At 42.8% G+C, this 18,043-nt stretch overlaps 1 protein-coding gene across 1 annotated transcript in view; it reads left to right on the top strand.

Annotated features, from left to right (window-relative positions):
• LOC117518136 (inactive N-acetylated-alpha-linked acidic dipeptidase-like protein 2) overlaps window positions 1–18,043 on the top strand; it is a 656,634-nt gene that overhangs the window by 402,705 nt on the left and 235,886 nt on the right. Inside the window, exon 14 of the mRNA XM_034179197.1 lies at window positions 5,271–5,281. Within this exon, the coding sequence (XP_034035088.1) occupies window positions 5,271–5,281 (11 nt within the window). The remainder of the gene's footprint in view (window positions 1–5,270; window positions 5,282–18,043) is intronic.

Here is an 18,043-nt window from a genome sequence, read left to right as displayed (position 1 = left end):
TATTCAGGAAAAATAAAATCCCAGGTGTGTTTCCAGCAGGGTCCAGGTGGTCCATTTTCATACTTCTTTGTAGTTTCATTTCAAAGGCTTCATTCCAGGAAGCTGTACTCATGGGTATTTGTGACTGCGAATTTCTTCCTGTCTGTTTGAGCTGTTTTCTTCTGGCTTTTGTAGTCAAATGAGGCTAATTTATGATAACATTCCTGCACCATTTAGAGACTAAATGTACTACTCAATGCTTCAAGCTTCATATTAGCAACATATTTTGCACCATGTGTGGCCTAAATTAGAGCTGAAGCTGGACAAACACTCGTGAGCTTGCATTCCTCTGGCAAGTCCAAATATTTATATGGATGTGTCCCAAAATGTCTGCTTTTGATCATTCATTCATTCATCTACTACCGCTTAGTCCATTTAAGGGTCGCAGGGGGCTGGAGCCCATCCCAGCAACCATAGAGCGCGAGGTGGGGTACACCCAGGACAGGACGCCAGTCTGTCACAGGGCCACAAACAGACAAACAAACACAGACACACCCACACACACACACACACACACACACACACACACACACACACACACACACACCTATGGACAATTTAAAGATCCCAATCTAGATGGTAGTAGAGACCATGAAAACTTGCCAAAACAAAATTCCAGATAATCCGTGTCTGCTACATTTAAGATGCGTGGAATTTAACAAACGCAAACATAATAACAATGTCTATAAACCCAGAGAATATATTCACGAGAGTTTTAGGCACTAGAGTTTAATGCTGTTGTCCGTGGAGCCTGAACAGAGTGTCTGACGTGCATTTGTCCTGTCTTGAACGTACCGAGATTACCCTATCCTACCCATAATGCACTGCTGGGCACAGCATGTGCTCACTAAAACCTTAAAAATTAGCGCATTACTTTAAAACTAAAACATATATCTGGTATTTTCACTTTATAAAACTTCAGATGTGACAGTAATTTTAAATAACTTGTCCGAAATTAGTTTGGTTAAAATTTGAACCATAAGTTAAAAATGTATGCCTCTGGATGACTTGGGTGATATTGCCAGCATATCAGTATGGTGTTAAAGGAAATTAGGTTTTGTTTTGTTTTTGTTTTGTTTTTTTGTGACCAGTTCTCCTTTGCCTACAGAGGATACAGCAGTTTCTCCTAGAAGCAGCTCTCTTCTGTTTGCACAGGGTAGAACTACACATCTGTTATGACACATTTAACAGGCAGGTGCTCAACTGATTTTAAATTTTAAAAATGTTTGTAGCTGTTTACTATGTTAACGGACTAAAAATTATCAGACAAAAACTTATCGCAAGATAACTAGTCCAATAATGGTCTTTAAAGTTATCTAAAAAGATAATCTAATAATAAAAACATTATCTTCGATAATTACCTGTTATTGGTTTATCGGAACTGTGCCCGCCACTGTCTGCGCCCTAATCGGTGTTCTGAGAAGATGTCATTCCTCTCCTCTGCGCAACTGCGCATGAGGTGTTGCCCCAAGTGAGGGAGTTCAAGTACCTCAGGGTCTTGTGAGGGGACAACGGAGTGTGAAATTGGCTGGAGAATTGGTGCACCAGGGGTGGGGTTCATTCGCTCTACCGTACTGTTGTGATGAAAATGGAGCTGAGTGAAAAGGCAAAGCTTTCCATCTACTGGTAAATGTTCATCCCTACTCTGACCTATAGGCATTTTTTCAATTTCAATTTATTTTCATTTATATCAATCAATCAATCAATTTTTTTAGATAGCGCCAAATCACAACAAACAGTTGCCCCAAGGCGCTTTATATTGTAAGGCAAGGCCATACAATAATTATGTAAAACCCCAACGGTCAAAACGACCCCCTGTGAGCAAGCACTTGGCTACAGTGGGAAGGAAAAACTCCAGAAACCTCCAGCAGAACCAGGCTCAGGGAGGGGCAGTCTTCTGCTGGGACTGGTTGGGGCTGAGGGAGAGAACCAGGAAAAAGACATGCTGTGGAGGGGAGCAGAGATCGATCACTAATGATTAAATGCAGAGTGGTGCATACAGAGCAAAAAGAGAAAGAAACAGTGCATCATGGGAACCCCCCAGCAGTCTACGTCTATAGCAGCATAACTAAGGGATGGTTCAGGGTCACCTGATCCAGCCCTAACTATAAGCTTTAGCAAAAAGGAAAGTTTTAAGCCTAATCTTAAAAGTAGAGAGGGTGTCTGTCTCCCTGATCTGAATTGGGAGGTGGTTCCACAGGAGAGGAGCCTGAAAGCTGAAGGCTCTGCCTCCCATTCTACTCTTACAAACCCTAGGAACTACAAGTAAGCCTGCAGTCTGAGAGCGAAGCGCTCTATTGGGGTGATATAGTACTACGAGGTCCCTAAGATAAGATGGGACCTGATTATTCAAAACCTTATAAGTAAGAAGAAGAATTTTAAATTCTATTCTAGAATTAATAGGAAGCCAATGAAGAGAGGCCAATATGGGTGAGATATGCTCTCTCCTTCTAGTCCCCGTCAGTACTCTAGCTGCAGCATTTTGAATTAACTGAAGGCTTTTTAGGGAACTTTTAGGACAACTTGATAATAATGAATTACAATAGTCCAGCCTAGAGGAAATAAATGCATGAATTAGTTTTTCAGCATCACTCTGAGACAAGACCTTTCTGATTTTAGAGATATTGCGTAAATGCAAAAAAGCAGTCCTACATATTTGTTTAATATGCGCTTTGAATGACATATCCTGATCAAAAATGACTCCAAGATTTCTCACAGTATTACTAGAGGTCAGGGTAATGCCATCCAGAGTAAGGATCTGGTTAGACACCATGTTTCTAAGATTTGTGGGGCCAAGTACAATAACTTCAGTTTTATCTGAGTTTAAAAGCAGGAAATTAGAGGTCATCCATGTCTTTATGTCTGTAAGACAATCCTGCAGTTTAGCTAATTGGTGTGTGTCCTCTGGCTTCATGGATAGATAAAGCTGGGTATCATCTGCGTAACAATGAAAATTTAAGCAATACCGTCTAATAATACTGCCTAAGGGAAGCATGTATAAAGTGAATAAAATTGGTCCTAGCACAGAACCTTGTGGAACTCCATAATTAACTTTAGTCTGTGAAGAAGATTCCCCATTTACATGAACAAATTGTAATCTATTAGACAAATATGATTCAAACCACCGCAGCGCAGTGCCTTTAATACCTATGGCATGCTCTAATCTCTGTAATAAAATTTTATGGTCAACAGTATCAAAAGCAGCACTGAGGTCTAACAGAACAAGCACAGAGATGAGTCCACTGTCCGAGGCCATAAGAAGATCATTTGTAACCTTCACTAATGCTGTTTCTGTACTATGATGAATTCTAAAACCTGACTGAAACTCTTCAAATAGACCATTCCTCTGCAGATGATCAGTTAGCTGTTTTACAGCTACCCTTTCAAGAATTTTTGAGAGAAAAGGAAGGTTGGAGATTGGCCTATAATTAGCTAAGATAGCTGGGTCAAGTGATGGCTTTTTAAGTAATGGTTTAATTACTGCCACCTTAAAAGCCTGTGGTACATAGCCAACTAACAAAGATAGATTGATCATATTTAAGATCGAAGCATTAAATAATGGTAGGGCTTCCTTGAGCAGCCTGGTAGGAATGGGGTCTAATAAACATGTTGATGGTTTGGATGAAGTAACTAATGAAAATAACAGACAGAACAATCGGAGAGAAAGAGTCTAACCAAATACCGGCATCACTGAAAGCAGCCAAAGATAACGATACGTCTTTGGGATGGTTATGAGTAATTTTTTCTCTACTAGTTAAAATTTTGTTAGCAAAGAAAGTCATGAAGTCATTACTAGTTAAAGTTAATGGAATACTCAGCTCAATAGAGCTCTGACTCTTTGTCAGCCTGGCTACAGTGCTGAAAAGAAACCTGGGGTTGTTCTTATTTTCTTCAATTAGTGATGAGTAGAAAGATGTCCTAGCTTTACGGAGGGCTTTTTTATAGAGCAACAGACTCTTTTTCCAGGCTAAGTGAAGATCTTCTAAATTAGTGAGACGCCATTTCCTCTCCAACTTACGGGTTATCTGCTTTAAGCTACGAGTTTGTGAGTTATACCACGGAGTCAGACACTTCTGATTTAAAGCTCTGATTTAAAGATTTATATAGCACCAAATCACAATAGAGTTGCCTCAAGGTGCTTCACACAAGTAAGGTCTAACATTACTAACCCCCAGAGCAGCAGTGATAAGGAAAAAACTCCCTCTGAGGAAGAAACCTCAAGCAGACCAGACTCAAAGGGGTGACCCTCTGCTTGGACCATGCTACAGACATAAATTACAGGGCAGGAGGTTTGGCTCATGACTGAAAGAACTAAATTGTGGGTACAAGGGCCAAAATGGGCTTCCTTAGGAGGGTGGCTGGTGTCTTCCTTAGAGATAAGATGAGAAGTTCAGTCATTAGTGAGGAGCTCGGAGTATAGCCACTACTTCTTTGCATTGAAAGGAGCCAGCTGAGGTGGTGCACTTGTAACTAACAAGTGCAGTTCGATCAAAATTTATTTTAAATGAAAATAAGCATTGCTGCCCCGTGACCCTTAATTGGAGTAAGTAGTTGAAGGTGAGTGAGTGAGTGAGTGAGCATTGCTGCTTGCAAAAGTCAATAAAAGACTAAACAATATACTTTCTATATACCCCACATTCCCTTTAATATGCTCCCGATAAATAAATAAAAATTTACTACAGATGTGCCATTTAATGGCACTAGAATCTGTTGGAATTATCAGTCAATTATAGGCTAATAAACAATATAACTAAAGGCAAAACTAGTACATGAACATATGAACACACATCCTCATGTACCCCATTACCCCCCATGGGCAGCAGGTGGCTTCGTGGTTAGCACTGATGCCTCACAGCAAGAAGGTCATGGGATCGCTTCCCTCCCTTTCTGTATGGAGTTTGCACGTTCTCCCCATGTCTGCGTGGGTTTCCTCCTGGCACTCTGGTTTTCTCTCACAATCAGAAACATGCTTGTTTAGGGTCTGCTTCTTTCTCTGCCCCTGACCAAGGAAGTGCCTCTATATCTGTAGTTGGTCCCCGGGTGCCGGACCGTGGCTGCCCACTGCTCCTAGTGGTTAGATTGTAATTAGGATGGGTTAAATGCAGAGGACAAATTTCACTAAATATATGTATATATGTACAATGACAATAAAGGCTCTATTCTGTTCTATTATAGGCTAAGTAAACTGCAAGTAAAATATAGTTTAAATTTTAATTAAGACAATACATGAGGAAGAAACATCGTCAGTTTCATGGTTATTTAAGGCATTTGGTCAATGCAATTGCAAGTTAAATTCATTCATTCATTTTCTGATGATTTTCCATGTCTTGGTCATGGTAACAGAAAACCAAGTAGTTCATCCCACATTTTCCTAGCCTTGGCCTTGTCCTCCAACTGTTCCTGGGAGATTCTGAAGCATTTCTAAGCTATCTGGGAAATATAATCCCTCCCTGAAGTGTCGGAATCCAACCCCTCACCCACATCGTAACACCTTGAAAATGGATCAAGTAGGGGATTGGCTGGTGGGGTGAAGTATGGTGGGGGTCGTTTGTGCTCGATGGCCCGTACGGTAACCATTAAGGCCCAACAGCAACCCTGAACACAAGATGGCTAACAGGGCTCTGGTGAAACAATAAGTCCTCAACAGTGAATCAGGCAGAGCTGGTGACGGCTGTGAAGGTAGATGAAGGCTGCAGAATATCCTCAGACCCCAATCAGACCAGGCTAAGGATCTGTCAAGGACTGTGCATCTCTGTCAACCCTAGATGTACTAGATATTCCATTTGGGAATCAATCAAGGGAAGATCTTCCTCACCACCGAAGAATTGCCATGACGATAATCCCTCCAGTGTGTCCTGGGTCTTCCCTGGGGCCTCCTCCCAGTTTGATGCGCCTGGAAGACCTACCTAGGGAGATGACAAGGGGCATCCTCAGCAGATGTCAGAACCATTTCAGCTGCCTCCTTTCAATGCAAAGAAGCAGTGGCTTTTCTTTGAGTCCCTCATGGATATTGGAGCTTCTCACCCGGTTCCAGATTGTAAGCCCAGATACCCAAAGGAGGAATTTCATTTCGATCACCTGCAGTTGCAACCTTGTTCTTTTGGTCTTTACACAAAATTCATGAGCATAGGTGAGAATAGGAGTGTAAATCAACTGATAAATCAACTGGCAAACCATCTGAATTTCTCGAATGGTGTCCACTTTGATGTCCCTCACAGTTTCTGAAAAAATTTTGATCCAGCAAAGCGGCAGTCTCTGAGCCATTCCTAAACAATGAAAAAACGATGAGAGGGGTGGACCACTCCTCACTCAAAGCCTGCTCACAGGCGAATGACGCAACCGACAGGCGTGAAAAAAACTCACGCATGCGCATGAAGGTTCAAGCTTGGCTGATGCAATCACACATGATTCAAATCCATATGGTTTTTGAAAAAAATAATAAGGTCGGATACTTTTCTAATAGACCTCATATATGAATTTATAAGAACAAACCTGGTTGGAATATAGCAGTGAATTTTGGGTTCACAAATTATGGTTATTATTATTAAGAAAATTAAACAAAGCCACTTTACACATATTAGCTGACTGAAACTCATCCTAGAAAAAGGAAGTAATTAACAATTAATTAATAATCAACAAATAGCATTTAAATATGCACCAACAGATTATGTAAAAGGAAGACTTGTAACATCACATTAAAGAAATTTATAAAAGATTAAATTGGAATAAAACTTTCGTCTTTGGTTAAGTATAGTGTCAGAGGAAAGTTGTCATTATTAATATTCTGTTGAATTCTGACGATTCATTGGGGATTTAAAAACACTGTACATCACTGAAAACACTGTACATCAGCCTGAATCTGGAAAAATGTGTTTACAATTATTTTTAGTGGTAAGCCATTCTTCGTTACTTCAGCTGTTTACATGTGTGACACGCATTATACCTTCCAGCAGTTTTAAAGCCAGAGTTTTACCGTGAAGATATAAATCACATCCAGCACCTGTGAAGACAGAGAAATAAAGAAAGGCAGACAAAGGAGCGACTGAAGAAAAAAAATCAATGACAATCCAACTGTGGTGGAACTAAGCTTGACAATGCAGCTTTTTCTCTGATTGTACTCATTTTGTTTTTCCTGAAGCGATAAAAGTGAGAGACAGCAGGTGTTTATCTCACATGAACTCACCACATTAACCTTTTCAAGCATCTCTTTCTGTGCCCATCCTCTCGTTCCTCTTAAGACAGCTTCGAACAACAAGACCACATTTCTTTGTACCTTTCAAACTACAGGACACTCGTTTCTGTGTCACGACATTGTATAGGACAAAGGGAACATGCAATAAAAGACATGATCCATACTTAAAAAGAAGGACACAATCCAATTTAAGACAGTGCATGTTTGTCTGTCCATGTGAATTTTTGTGTGTTTTTCCTTGTTTCCCTCCAAAACCTAGCTCAAGTAGGTGCACTGGAAGATATAAGTGCTGGGAGGTCAGCCAGGGTTCTGGAGATGGGCATAAGTGTCAGGAGGTCGGATGGGGTTCTGGACCAAGTGACTTGTATAAGTGACTTGTAACTGATTGTTATCCAGTGGGTGCCGCTGCCGCAGAAACAAGTGATGATCCTCTGGAATGTTCAACCTATGCTAGAGTAGGCAATAAACCTCTGGGACATGCTGCTGAACCTGCAACAGGCAATTGTGGAGTGGTGGGCACAGTTGAGAAAGGTCACAGATTTCCGGTGTTGCCAACCGAACTGTCTCCCCCTAAAAATTGGTCCGCCCTGGCGTCATTGCACATGCATCATTTGGGACCACAGCATCACATCTGTGTCAGACTCTCTACACCCAAAGTGATCAAAGGGAATAATGTGATTATTAACCATCAGATGAAAAAGTAAAACCTCCTAAATCATTTTAAAGTCAGTTTTAAGCAGAAACAAGGCCGTTTTAAGTAAAAGCAAGGTGATCAGAGAATCAGAGAATCGCAACTGACGCTCTGAAATGACGTAGGCGCAGCAGCATGGTCTGAGTCGGACATGCTGCTGTGATCTCTGCTCTGATCATGTCCCCTATCTTTTATTATGAAATAATGTTGAATTTATGTGAAAATGATTGTTATATGTACAAAAGCTTCACATATCTACCGCTGAGATAGATGATGACTTGAGTGCAGTTTTAAGCAGAAACGAGGTGATAATCGTGAATCGCTGGTGACGCTCCGAAATGACGGATGTGCGTTGAAGGCAGGGGGGACCAATTTTTAGGGGGGACCATTCAGGCGGCGACACCGGCACGCGCTGTTCAAGGCAGAAGCAAGTGACATACCTTTGGCCATATGAATTGGCAACAGCCATCTGGGATGTGTCAAATGTTCCCCTATTAAAGTAGAGATGAGATGCACCCCTGCACTTGATGACCGCAATCCCACTGACATGTTACACAAGGACAGTGTTGGCAGACTCTGCTGTTGTCTAATCTAAGGCAGTAATAGAAAAAAAAATACCTAGTGGTACTGCTACACTGCCTCTAGAACAGCTGACAGAAATTTTCAGTGGACCACCTCCTCATCCTCAAGGACATACCAGGAATGGCACATGGGATCGCCACCACCATAGAAAAAGGCCTGGAAGCTTGCATGGGACCACTTTTTATTGGGGAATGGGAGCAGGAAAGGTTCATTGGATTACTGTTACTGCAGGATCAGGAAGGATGAACATGACCAAAGCTGCTTTAAGCAAGAACAGGGTCACACGAGTCACATGGCACCACAGACTGATCAAGAAGGATATGGAAAGTCATGCAGTACCACCACTGCCTCAGGGACAGGGGCAAGGAAGGACTCAGACTCTGTGTGGGTTCTGAAAGACTCTGACTCTGTTTCTGCACAATGCAAAACTGGCTTGGAAATGGGCCTAGAATAGCCAAAATAGGCAAGAAGGCAAACTGGAGAGATGTCAGGATGGGAGTGGAAACTAAATACATCTGCATGGAGACTTGCATGGAAGCTAAAGCTACTCTAACACTGAGGATGTGTTAGTGGCAACCATTGGCATGCTATACTCACTGTGCACATACCAGCACTCACCACCAATATCTGTGTGCACATTCAGTAACATTTAACATAGTGCATTGACTGCACCTCATGCACCTCAAAATGCCACACACATGCCATCTGTGTGAGAGGGGCTTAAGGGCACTTACGTGGAAGTGGAAGGCAGCTGCTTGGACAGTGCATTGGTAACATATGTGGAAGCAACATATCACAGCAGGCTGAACGCATGTGACATGGAAGCAGGAGATTCCAGAGGTCTGGAGACAAGTGTAGAAAAAGTAGTTGAACATTATTGCAGTGACAAAGTGGCTAACTTTGGTCACTGACAACCTTGTGAGATCACTGCTGTACGATGTACAATGAAGTAGGCTCAGAAAAAAAACAACAAATGCACCATAAGGCATTATATGGCCGTTACTACCTCTGGGTATGTGTCAGAAGAGAAAAAGTCAGGGTGCAGTGCATCCAATGCTGTGGGATTAATATTCTGAACACCTGCACATTGCACATTAATCGACTTCCTGCAGACGACCACAAAGCCTTTGCAATACACAAAGACCATATTTTAGCCTTGGGTAAAAACAAACTGGGTGTTGGGAAAGTGTAGTGACACGGACCCACAACAAGGGGCGCAAATGAACGGACAATGGATGAGCCAAAAGTTTAACACTTTACTGTTGTGAAATGTGCACAACGAAATACAGACAATTGCAGAATTTGGAATACTGTCAATGTATAAAGGTGACGTGCGGGCAGGCTCGAGGATAGAAGACGTCTGTCCAGTGAAGAGCCGGATCCCCCACGATTTCCACTGCCAGCGGATCTGGAGTATACCGGAGCCGCCAAGTCCTGAGTCCCCAGGTGGCCAACGTCTCCAGCTGTCAGATCCGGTACTGCTGGCAGGAAGCAAAGACAGGAAAAAGGTGAGTGTGGGTTCACACCCAGCAAACCCTCAACACACCGGTGCAGTTCCTTGGTGTGGGAATAACACCTCCACCTCTAGATCTCAGTTCCTTTAGTATTTGTGCAGATACCAATGTTCACTTTACGAGTGCAGAAGTGTGGAGCGGGAAACGCCGACTTCGCCCAACTTTCTCCAACTCGGCTGAAAATGAATTTGGCTAAGTCTGCAAACTCAAAGTCACAATTTAACAGCTCCAAGTTTAGAAGTAAAGAAACGTTACTACTACCAGCTTAGCTGCGGAAGGCACAAAAGACGGCTGAGAGTTTACCTTCGATGGTAGACAATATCTCGGCAGCGAGGTGGAGATGCTGTCCGGCTTTATGGGATGGCTGATGAAAATGAGTGGCACCTGTCACTCCCGGCTGCTCTGATGTGGCGGCTGCGCCCTCTCGTGCCTGAAGCCCGCACTTCAGGCAGGGCGCCCTCTCGTGGTAGGCCAGCAGTACCTCCTCTTCAGCGGCCCACACAACACTGGGAGCCAATGTCTAATCTGCCACAGAAGACACCTCATTTTTTCCCTTCACTTTAAGCATTGGTCAGTCATGAATGAATCACTTGTTTCAGTCTGACTGAAGAATTTACATATAAAGACACTGTAAAACTTTATGATAAAGGCCCCTGAGATGATGATGGGTGCTTAGAACGCTGGCTATTCTAGTTGGTGTGGCAATGCCACTTATCAGATGGTTTCATCCAAATCTAAATTGGAACCTCTGAGAAATAATGATCAGAATAAGTAAGGCCCTCATGGTCTATCATCACTTCACATTATGAGCCCCACAGGCTAATGTGAAGAACATTATGCTGAGATCTTGGCAAGAGATCGTGTCCTCATCTTTCATTTTATAGAGTCTGCTCCCTTTTGTGAAAAAGAAAAACTAATCTGTGCGATCAGTTGGTAAAGACTATTATATTATCTGCTCCTGCACTCCAAGCTCATTAACACAGAAATTACTCTTGTGGAAACTGTGCAGAAAGCCATTCGGGTAGGTGCACATGGACAGCCGAGTACCATGAGAAAAGCGTATTATTTTCTTGTTAAAAATATATTGATCGGTTTGTTCTCTCCAGAGAGGCTGAGGATGACAATTGACTGACAGAGGGGGATTATTTTGATCTAATCTCAACCACAAGTTGGAGAAGTACAGTTTCACATGTACAAAGTCTGATTTTTGATGATTTTGCAGTAAAAATGTACAGTGGAGACTTGGTGTATTTTTTTTCTGATGGATGTGTTGGGCCAAAAAGTATTTAGTCAGCCCCTGATTGTACAAGTTCTCCTACTCATAAAGATGAGAGAGGTCTGTGCTTTTCAACATAGGTACACTTCAATTATGAGAGACAAAATGAGAAAAAAACAAACAAAAAAAAAAAACAGAAAATCACATTGTAGGATTTTTAAATAATTTATTTGTAAATTATGGTGGAAAATAAATATTTGGTCAACCACAAACAAGCAAGATTTCTGGCTCTCACAGACCTGTAACAACTTCTTTAAGAAGCTCTTCTGTCCTCCACCTGTTACCTGTATTAATGGCACCTGTTGGAACTCATTATCTGTACAAAAGACACCTGTCCACAGCCAGGGGACAGTAAGTCAGACTCCAAACTCAACGATGGCCAAGAACAAAGAGCTGTCGAAGGACACCAGGAAGAAAATTTTAGATGTGCACCAGGCTGGGAAGAGTCAGTCTACAATAGTCAAGCAGGTTGGTGTGAATAAATCAACTGTGGGAGCAATTTTAAGAAAATGGAAGACATACAAGACCATTGATAATCTCCCTCAAACTGGGGCTCCACGCAAGATGTCAAAATGATCATGAGAACGGTGAACAAAAATTCCAGAACTATATGGAGGGTCCTGATGAATGACCTGCAGAGAGCTGGGACCAAAGTAACAAAGGCTGCACACTACGCAGAGAGGGACTCAAATCCTGCAGTGCCAGGCATGTCCCCCTGCTTAAGCCAGTACATGTCCAGGTCTGTCTGAAGTTTGCCAGAGAGCATATGGATGATCCAGAAGAGGATTGGGAGAATATCATGTGGTCAGATGAAACCAAAATAGAACATTTTGGTAAAAACAGCATGGTAGCAGGCTCCCTCTGCCTGCTACCATGCTCCTGCATCTGCCTAACCAACTCCTGGATTTCGGCATTCACTCTGGACCAACTGACCACCTGGGGAACCTCTGTCAGCCCCGATATGTCCACAGAGGGGCTCGGCGGCGATTTATTTATGCTGGACCCCGGACCGAGCGCTCAATTCCAAGCCTGTGGACAGCTGCTCGTACTGGCGCACACCCTGCGCATCATCTGACGCGTCATCAGAACAGCGTCACTTCAGGGCATAAAAACTACAGTACTGTAGTCCTCGGGCAGCGCCGCAGCGGGCAATCAGGAAAACGCGGAGTGGATTTCAGCGTGCTCCGCCCTCTGGTAAAGTCCCCATCAAATGCAAGTTCAGCTGTTAAAATTGAACTTTTAAACTGTCAATCACTGACTAACAAAGCATCCCTGATCCATAACCATATAACTGAAAAAGGAATTGACTTCATGTGCCTGACAGAAACCTGGCACAAAACAGATGTGTACTGCACATTGAATGAAACGTCCACCGGGCTATTCATTCTTAGAAAAGGCCCGTGGCTCTGGTAGGGGTGGGGGCATCGCGGTTATTCACCGCTCTGATTTACATCTGTCCTTTGTCACTCTGCCTAAACTGTCTTCATTTGAATGTTTGGCTTTCACTTGTTCAAAACCACTACAAATGACAGTAATTCTCATATATCGCCCACCCAAACCACACTCAAATTTCATTTCAGAGATAACTGAGCTCCTTCTGTCAGTCTGCACATCATCAAACAATGTGATGATACTTGGGGACCTGAATATTCATATTAATTCACCCCAAAGTCAGTATTCCACAGAGCTGACACAACTCATCGACTCACTGCACCTCACACAACATGTCAATGTTCCAACTCACACTAAAGGACACATTTTGGACCTCATCATTACAAACTCCCCCATAAAAAATCTTCATGTGTATGATCTGGGTGTTTCTGACCACAAGGTGATCTCACTGGACCTCCCTCTACAGGCCCATTACTGTAAAGCTAAACGCCTGATCCATTTTCGGAAAATAAATGACATTGATCCAGAACAACTGGCATCCGATCTATCTCATCTCACTCAAACTGCTAATAATTGCTCTCCAGATGGACTTGTGGACTACTATAACACCGGACTACAGCAAATCCTTGAGGTCCATGCTCCCCTTAAAACACGAGCTGTGTCCTTCTCCAAATCTGCTCCGTGGTACACTGGTGCACTGCGTAGACAGAAGGCGACTGGGAGGGTCCTTGAGAGGCGCTATGTAGCTTCAAGTCTAACTGTCCATAGAGATGCATACCGGCAACATCAAAAATCCTACTCCAAATCCCTCAGTCAAGCTCGTTCACATTACTACTCCAATATCATAAACAGTAATCCAGGTAATTCAAGACAACTTTTCACAACTGTAAATAAATTGCTAAGACCCCCAAAACATGTGCATGAAATCAATACCAATGCACAGTGTGATGCATTTTTAGATTTTTTCACATCTAAAATTGATAAAATCCGTTGCTCTCTCAGCTCCTCTGGTGCCCCCAATTCCACCCATGGTTCCCCAGTCCCCAACTTCACTAATTTCACTCTCACCACACAGAAACAGGTGGAGGCTCTCATCTGTAAGATGACACCCTCCACCTGTCACCTGGATCCATTTCCCTTATCTCTGCTTAAATCCCATGTGGTCTCCTTGAGCCCTCTCCTCACACATATCATAAACCACTCTCTGCAATCCGGCCATCTGCCACAAACCCTTAAAACCGCCTTAATAAAACCTCTGCTAAAAAAAACCTACCCTCGACCCTGCACTACTTTCCAACTTCCGGCCCATTTCAAATCTTCCATTCCTCTCAAAAATCATAGAAAAAGTTGTTTCCACCCAAATCCATGATCACCTGCAATCTTCCAGCCTCTATGAGAGGTTTCAGTCAGGGTTTCGCTCTGCCCATAGCACTGAGACAGCCCTGGTCAGGGTCACCAATGATTTGCTGGTGGCTTCTGACCAGGGCTCTCCATCCCTTCTCTTGCTCCTGGACCTCTCTGCCGCCTTTGACACTGTAGACCATACCATCCTTCTTCACCGACTCCAGCATTTCATTGACCTTTCAGATACAGCACTCCAGTGGTTTTGGTCCTACCTGACTGATAGAGCTGAGTATGTGGCCCTTGGGGAAGCCAGGTCGAGGCCCCACATTGCAACCTGTAGGGTCCCCCAGGGGTCGGTCCTTGGACCGACCTTATTTTCCATCTATATGCTCCCCTTGGGCCACATCATCAGCAGGCATGGAATATCCTTCCACTGTTATGCTGATGATACTCAGCTCTATGTCAGGTTGGACCCCACTTCCACATCTTCCATTCACACCCGCACTGCCTGCCTGGAGGAGACAAGGGCGTGGATGAATGACAATTTTCTCCAGCTAAACAGCACAAAAACTGAAGCCATTCTCATTGGCACCCCACATCAACTGAAATCATCCCCCCTCAAAGTATTTTCATTTTCTGGCCACAACATTCCATTATCAACATCTGTTACAAACTTGGGAGTCCGTTTTGACCCCAACCTTTCATTTGACATCCATATCCAGCATATCTGTAAGACAGCATTCTTTCATCTCAGGAACATCTCCAAACTCCGCCCCTCCCTGTCGTTGTCTGATGCGGAGAGGCTGGTCCACGCCTTTGTCTCCTCCAGGCTGGACTATTGTAATGCACTTCTCATCGGGATCTCTGGCAGAAATTTACAACGTCTCCAGTCCATTCAAAACTGTGCTGCCAGGGTCATGATGGGGGTGCCCAAAACTCAACACATTACTCCCATCCTTAACAAACTTCATTGGCTTCCTGTTAGGTTCAGGGTGGAATATAAGATCTGTCTCCTGACCTATCAGTGTGTCTACGGCAGTGCACCAGTATACCTCAAAGAACTTCTGTCCCCCCATGAGCCCATGAGACGCCTCCGCTCAAACAACAGTCACCTCCTTCAGGTCCCCAAAACCAAGCTCCACACAATGGGGGACAGAGCCTTTCAGGCAGCAGCACCACGCCTGTGGAATGCCCTGCCCATCCACCTGAGGGCGCCACAGTCAGTGGACTCTTTTAAATCAAATCTTAAAACGTTTTTATTTCAGAAAGCTTATGAATTATAGTTGCTAATTTTAATTGATTTTAATTGATCTTGTTTTATTTTAATGTTGTTGATTGTTGTTTTATGCTTTTGTTTAACCTCTGTGGCACTTTGAGATTTGTTTACAAATGTAAAGTGCAATATAAATAAAATGTATTATTATTATTATTATTATTATTATTATTATTATAAAACGCAACTCGTCATGTTTGGAGGAAGAAGAATGCTGAATTGCATCCCAAGAACACCATATCTACTGTGAAGCATGGGGGTGGAAAAAAAATCATGTTTTGGGGCTGTTTTTCTGCAAAGCGGACAGGACGAGTGATCTGTGTTAAAGAAAGAATGAATGTATCCATGTATCGTGAGATTTTAAGCCACACCTCCTTCTGTCAGTGACAGCATTGAAGATGCAACATGGCTGGGTCTTCCAGCATGACAATGATCCCAAACACACCGTTCAGGCAACAAAGGATTGGCTCCGTAAAAAGCATTTCAAAATCCTGGAGTGGCCAAGCCAGTCAACAGTCCTCAACCCCAAACAAAATTTGTTGAGGGAGTTGAAAGTCCGTGTTGCCCAGCGACAGCCCCAAAACATCACTACTCTAGAGGAGATCTGCATGGAGGAATGGGCCAAAATGCCAACTACATTGTGTGCAAACCTGGTGAAGACTTACAGGAAGTGTTTGATCTGTGTCATTGCCAACAAAGATTATGTTACAAAGTACTGAGTTGCATTTTTGTTATTGACCAAATACTTATTTTCCACCATAATTTACAAATAAATTCTTTAAAAATCCTGCAATGGGATTTCCTGGATTTTTTTTTTCTAATTTTGTCTCTCACAGTTGAAGTGTACCTCTGCTGAAAATTACAGACCTCTCTCATCTTTCTAAGTAGGAGAACTTGCACAATCAGGAACTAACTAAATACTATTTTGCCCCATTGTATGTGTTTTTCAATTCAATTTAAATTTATTTTCATTTATATGGCACTAAATCACAATGCTGCCTCAAGGCACATCACACAAGTAAGGTTTAACCTTACCAACCCCTAGAGAAAGCACACAGGAGACAATGGTAAGGAAAAAACTCCCTGTGATGATTTGATGAAGAAACTTCAAGCAGACTAGACTCAAAGGGATGACCCTCTGCTTGGGCCATGCTTTCACTGTCTGCACCTGTGGGGGCCATCCATGACTCGTTGTGGTTCTGTAGTTTGGTGGATATGGTGGCATATAGGTCCAAACCTGACCTGATCTCTCATACAGATCAGAGCATTCCCTGGTGCCGTGTGACACCATATCCACCAAAAGCATGGAACGTCTTTAGGTCCAAGATGGCAAACACCCAGGCAGACATTGATTCATCTCTACATCTTGACAGTTGTAATCTTTCTGCTGTAACCAAGTGAAACTTGGGTGTCCCCGTGGCCTTCTCCAGGCACTGTGGTCCTCAGTGCTGAAGCACCTGCTTCATCATGCCCAGAGAAGGACACTACTTGGTCCTTCTCCGATGCTTCCTCACCATGCCAGACTCTAAACTCCTCATTATGCTGAGAGACCTTGTCCCAAAGACATCCAGTCTTCATCTGAAGAGACAGATTAGTGTCCAAGTCTCACAACAATACGGAAAGACAAGAAGGATAAAGATCAAATACACTTGGACCTTTATTCTCCTGCAAAGATATCAGTGTTGCCAAAAAAGTCTGTCGAGTGATGTCATCACTCAGTAAGCTTTTCACAGACATCAGTCAATCTCAAAAACGGAGGTCCCAGAGATATGAATGTCAATGCCAAGACAAGTGTAAGCCATCAATGATGCATCTGTATGTGGCAAAAGTGTGTAACCTGTGGGGACAGAGTGCAGGTAGTCACTCAAAACGTGGATCCTAGTCTTGATCCAGGACAGTTGCAAACCCTGGCCCCCTGATTCCTTTCTGTTCCTCAAGCTTAAATCAGGGTATCCACTGATTCTGCAAAGATCCCAACATCATCTGTGAAGTGTGCAACCTCTCACTGCATCCAATTATATATGTTATTATTTAGAAGTACTTCCAACATCAGCAGTTATATTTTTAAAATTCAGTAGAATTACGGAATGATGTATATCATTGTCCAGCTGGAGAATTTCAAAGATTGCTGTCAAAATAAAGGCTATGAATATACCATATTGCGCACAGAAAGACAAACAGTTCTACTCCTAATGATTATATTGGAGCTGATTATGATCCCAAATGAAGTAATATGGGACTAATTCTAACTTTCTTTTGTAGTGCAGTCACCTGACTGAGCGGCTCAAGGAAATTTCCTACAGAGCCAAAAATAGATGAATCACAATATTGGATCCAGAACTGTCCAGCATGAGTAAATCAGAGTAACATCCTGAGTACGTGAACGTCTTCCACAGAATGAAATATATATATATATCCATGATACTAATCCGATCACATAAAATAGTTTTGAATGCTGGGTCACCACAATCCAGTGATTCTCTGCAAACTATTGCATTGTTTCATCTTATTAGCTCAACCATTCATTTGCATAACTTTTACAAAATTGGACCAGTTTACATTTGTGACACCTAATCATCGTAGTTTTCAATGCGATGTCTCTTCAACATTGCGTTGAGGTCTGGGACAGTGCCTAAGGAGTGGCAAACTGAGGTGCTGGTCCCCATATTTAAAAAGGGGGACCAGAAAGTGTGTGCCAATTCCAGGAGCATCACCTTATTCAGCCTCCCTGGTAAAGTCT

This window comes from Thalassophryne amazonica, chromosome 10 (genome assembly GCF_902500255.1).
Source record: "Thalassophryne amazonica chromosome 10, fThaAma1.1, whole genome shotgun sequence".
NCBI classification, from domain to species: Eukaryota; Metazoa; Chordata; class Actinopteri; order Batrachoidiformes; family Batrachoididae; genus Thalassophryne; species Thalassophryne amazonica.
This window is presented reverse-complemented; position numbering and strand designations above follow the sequence as displayed.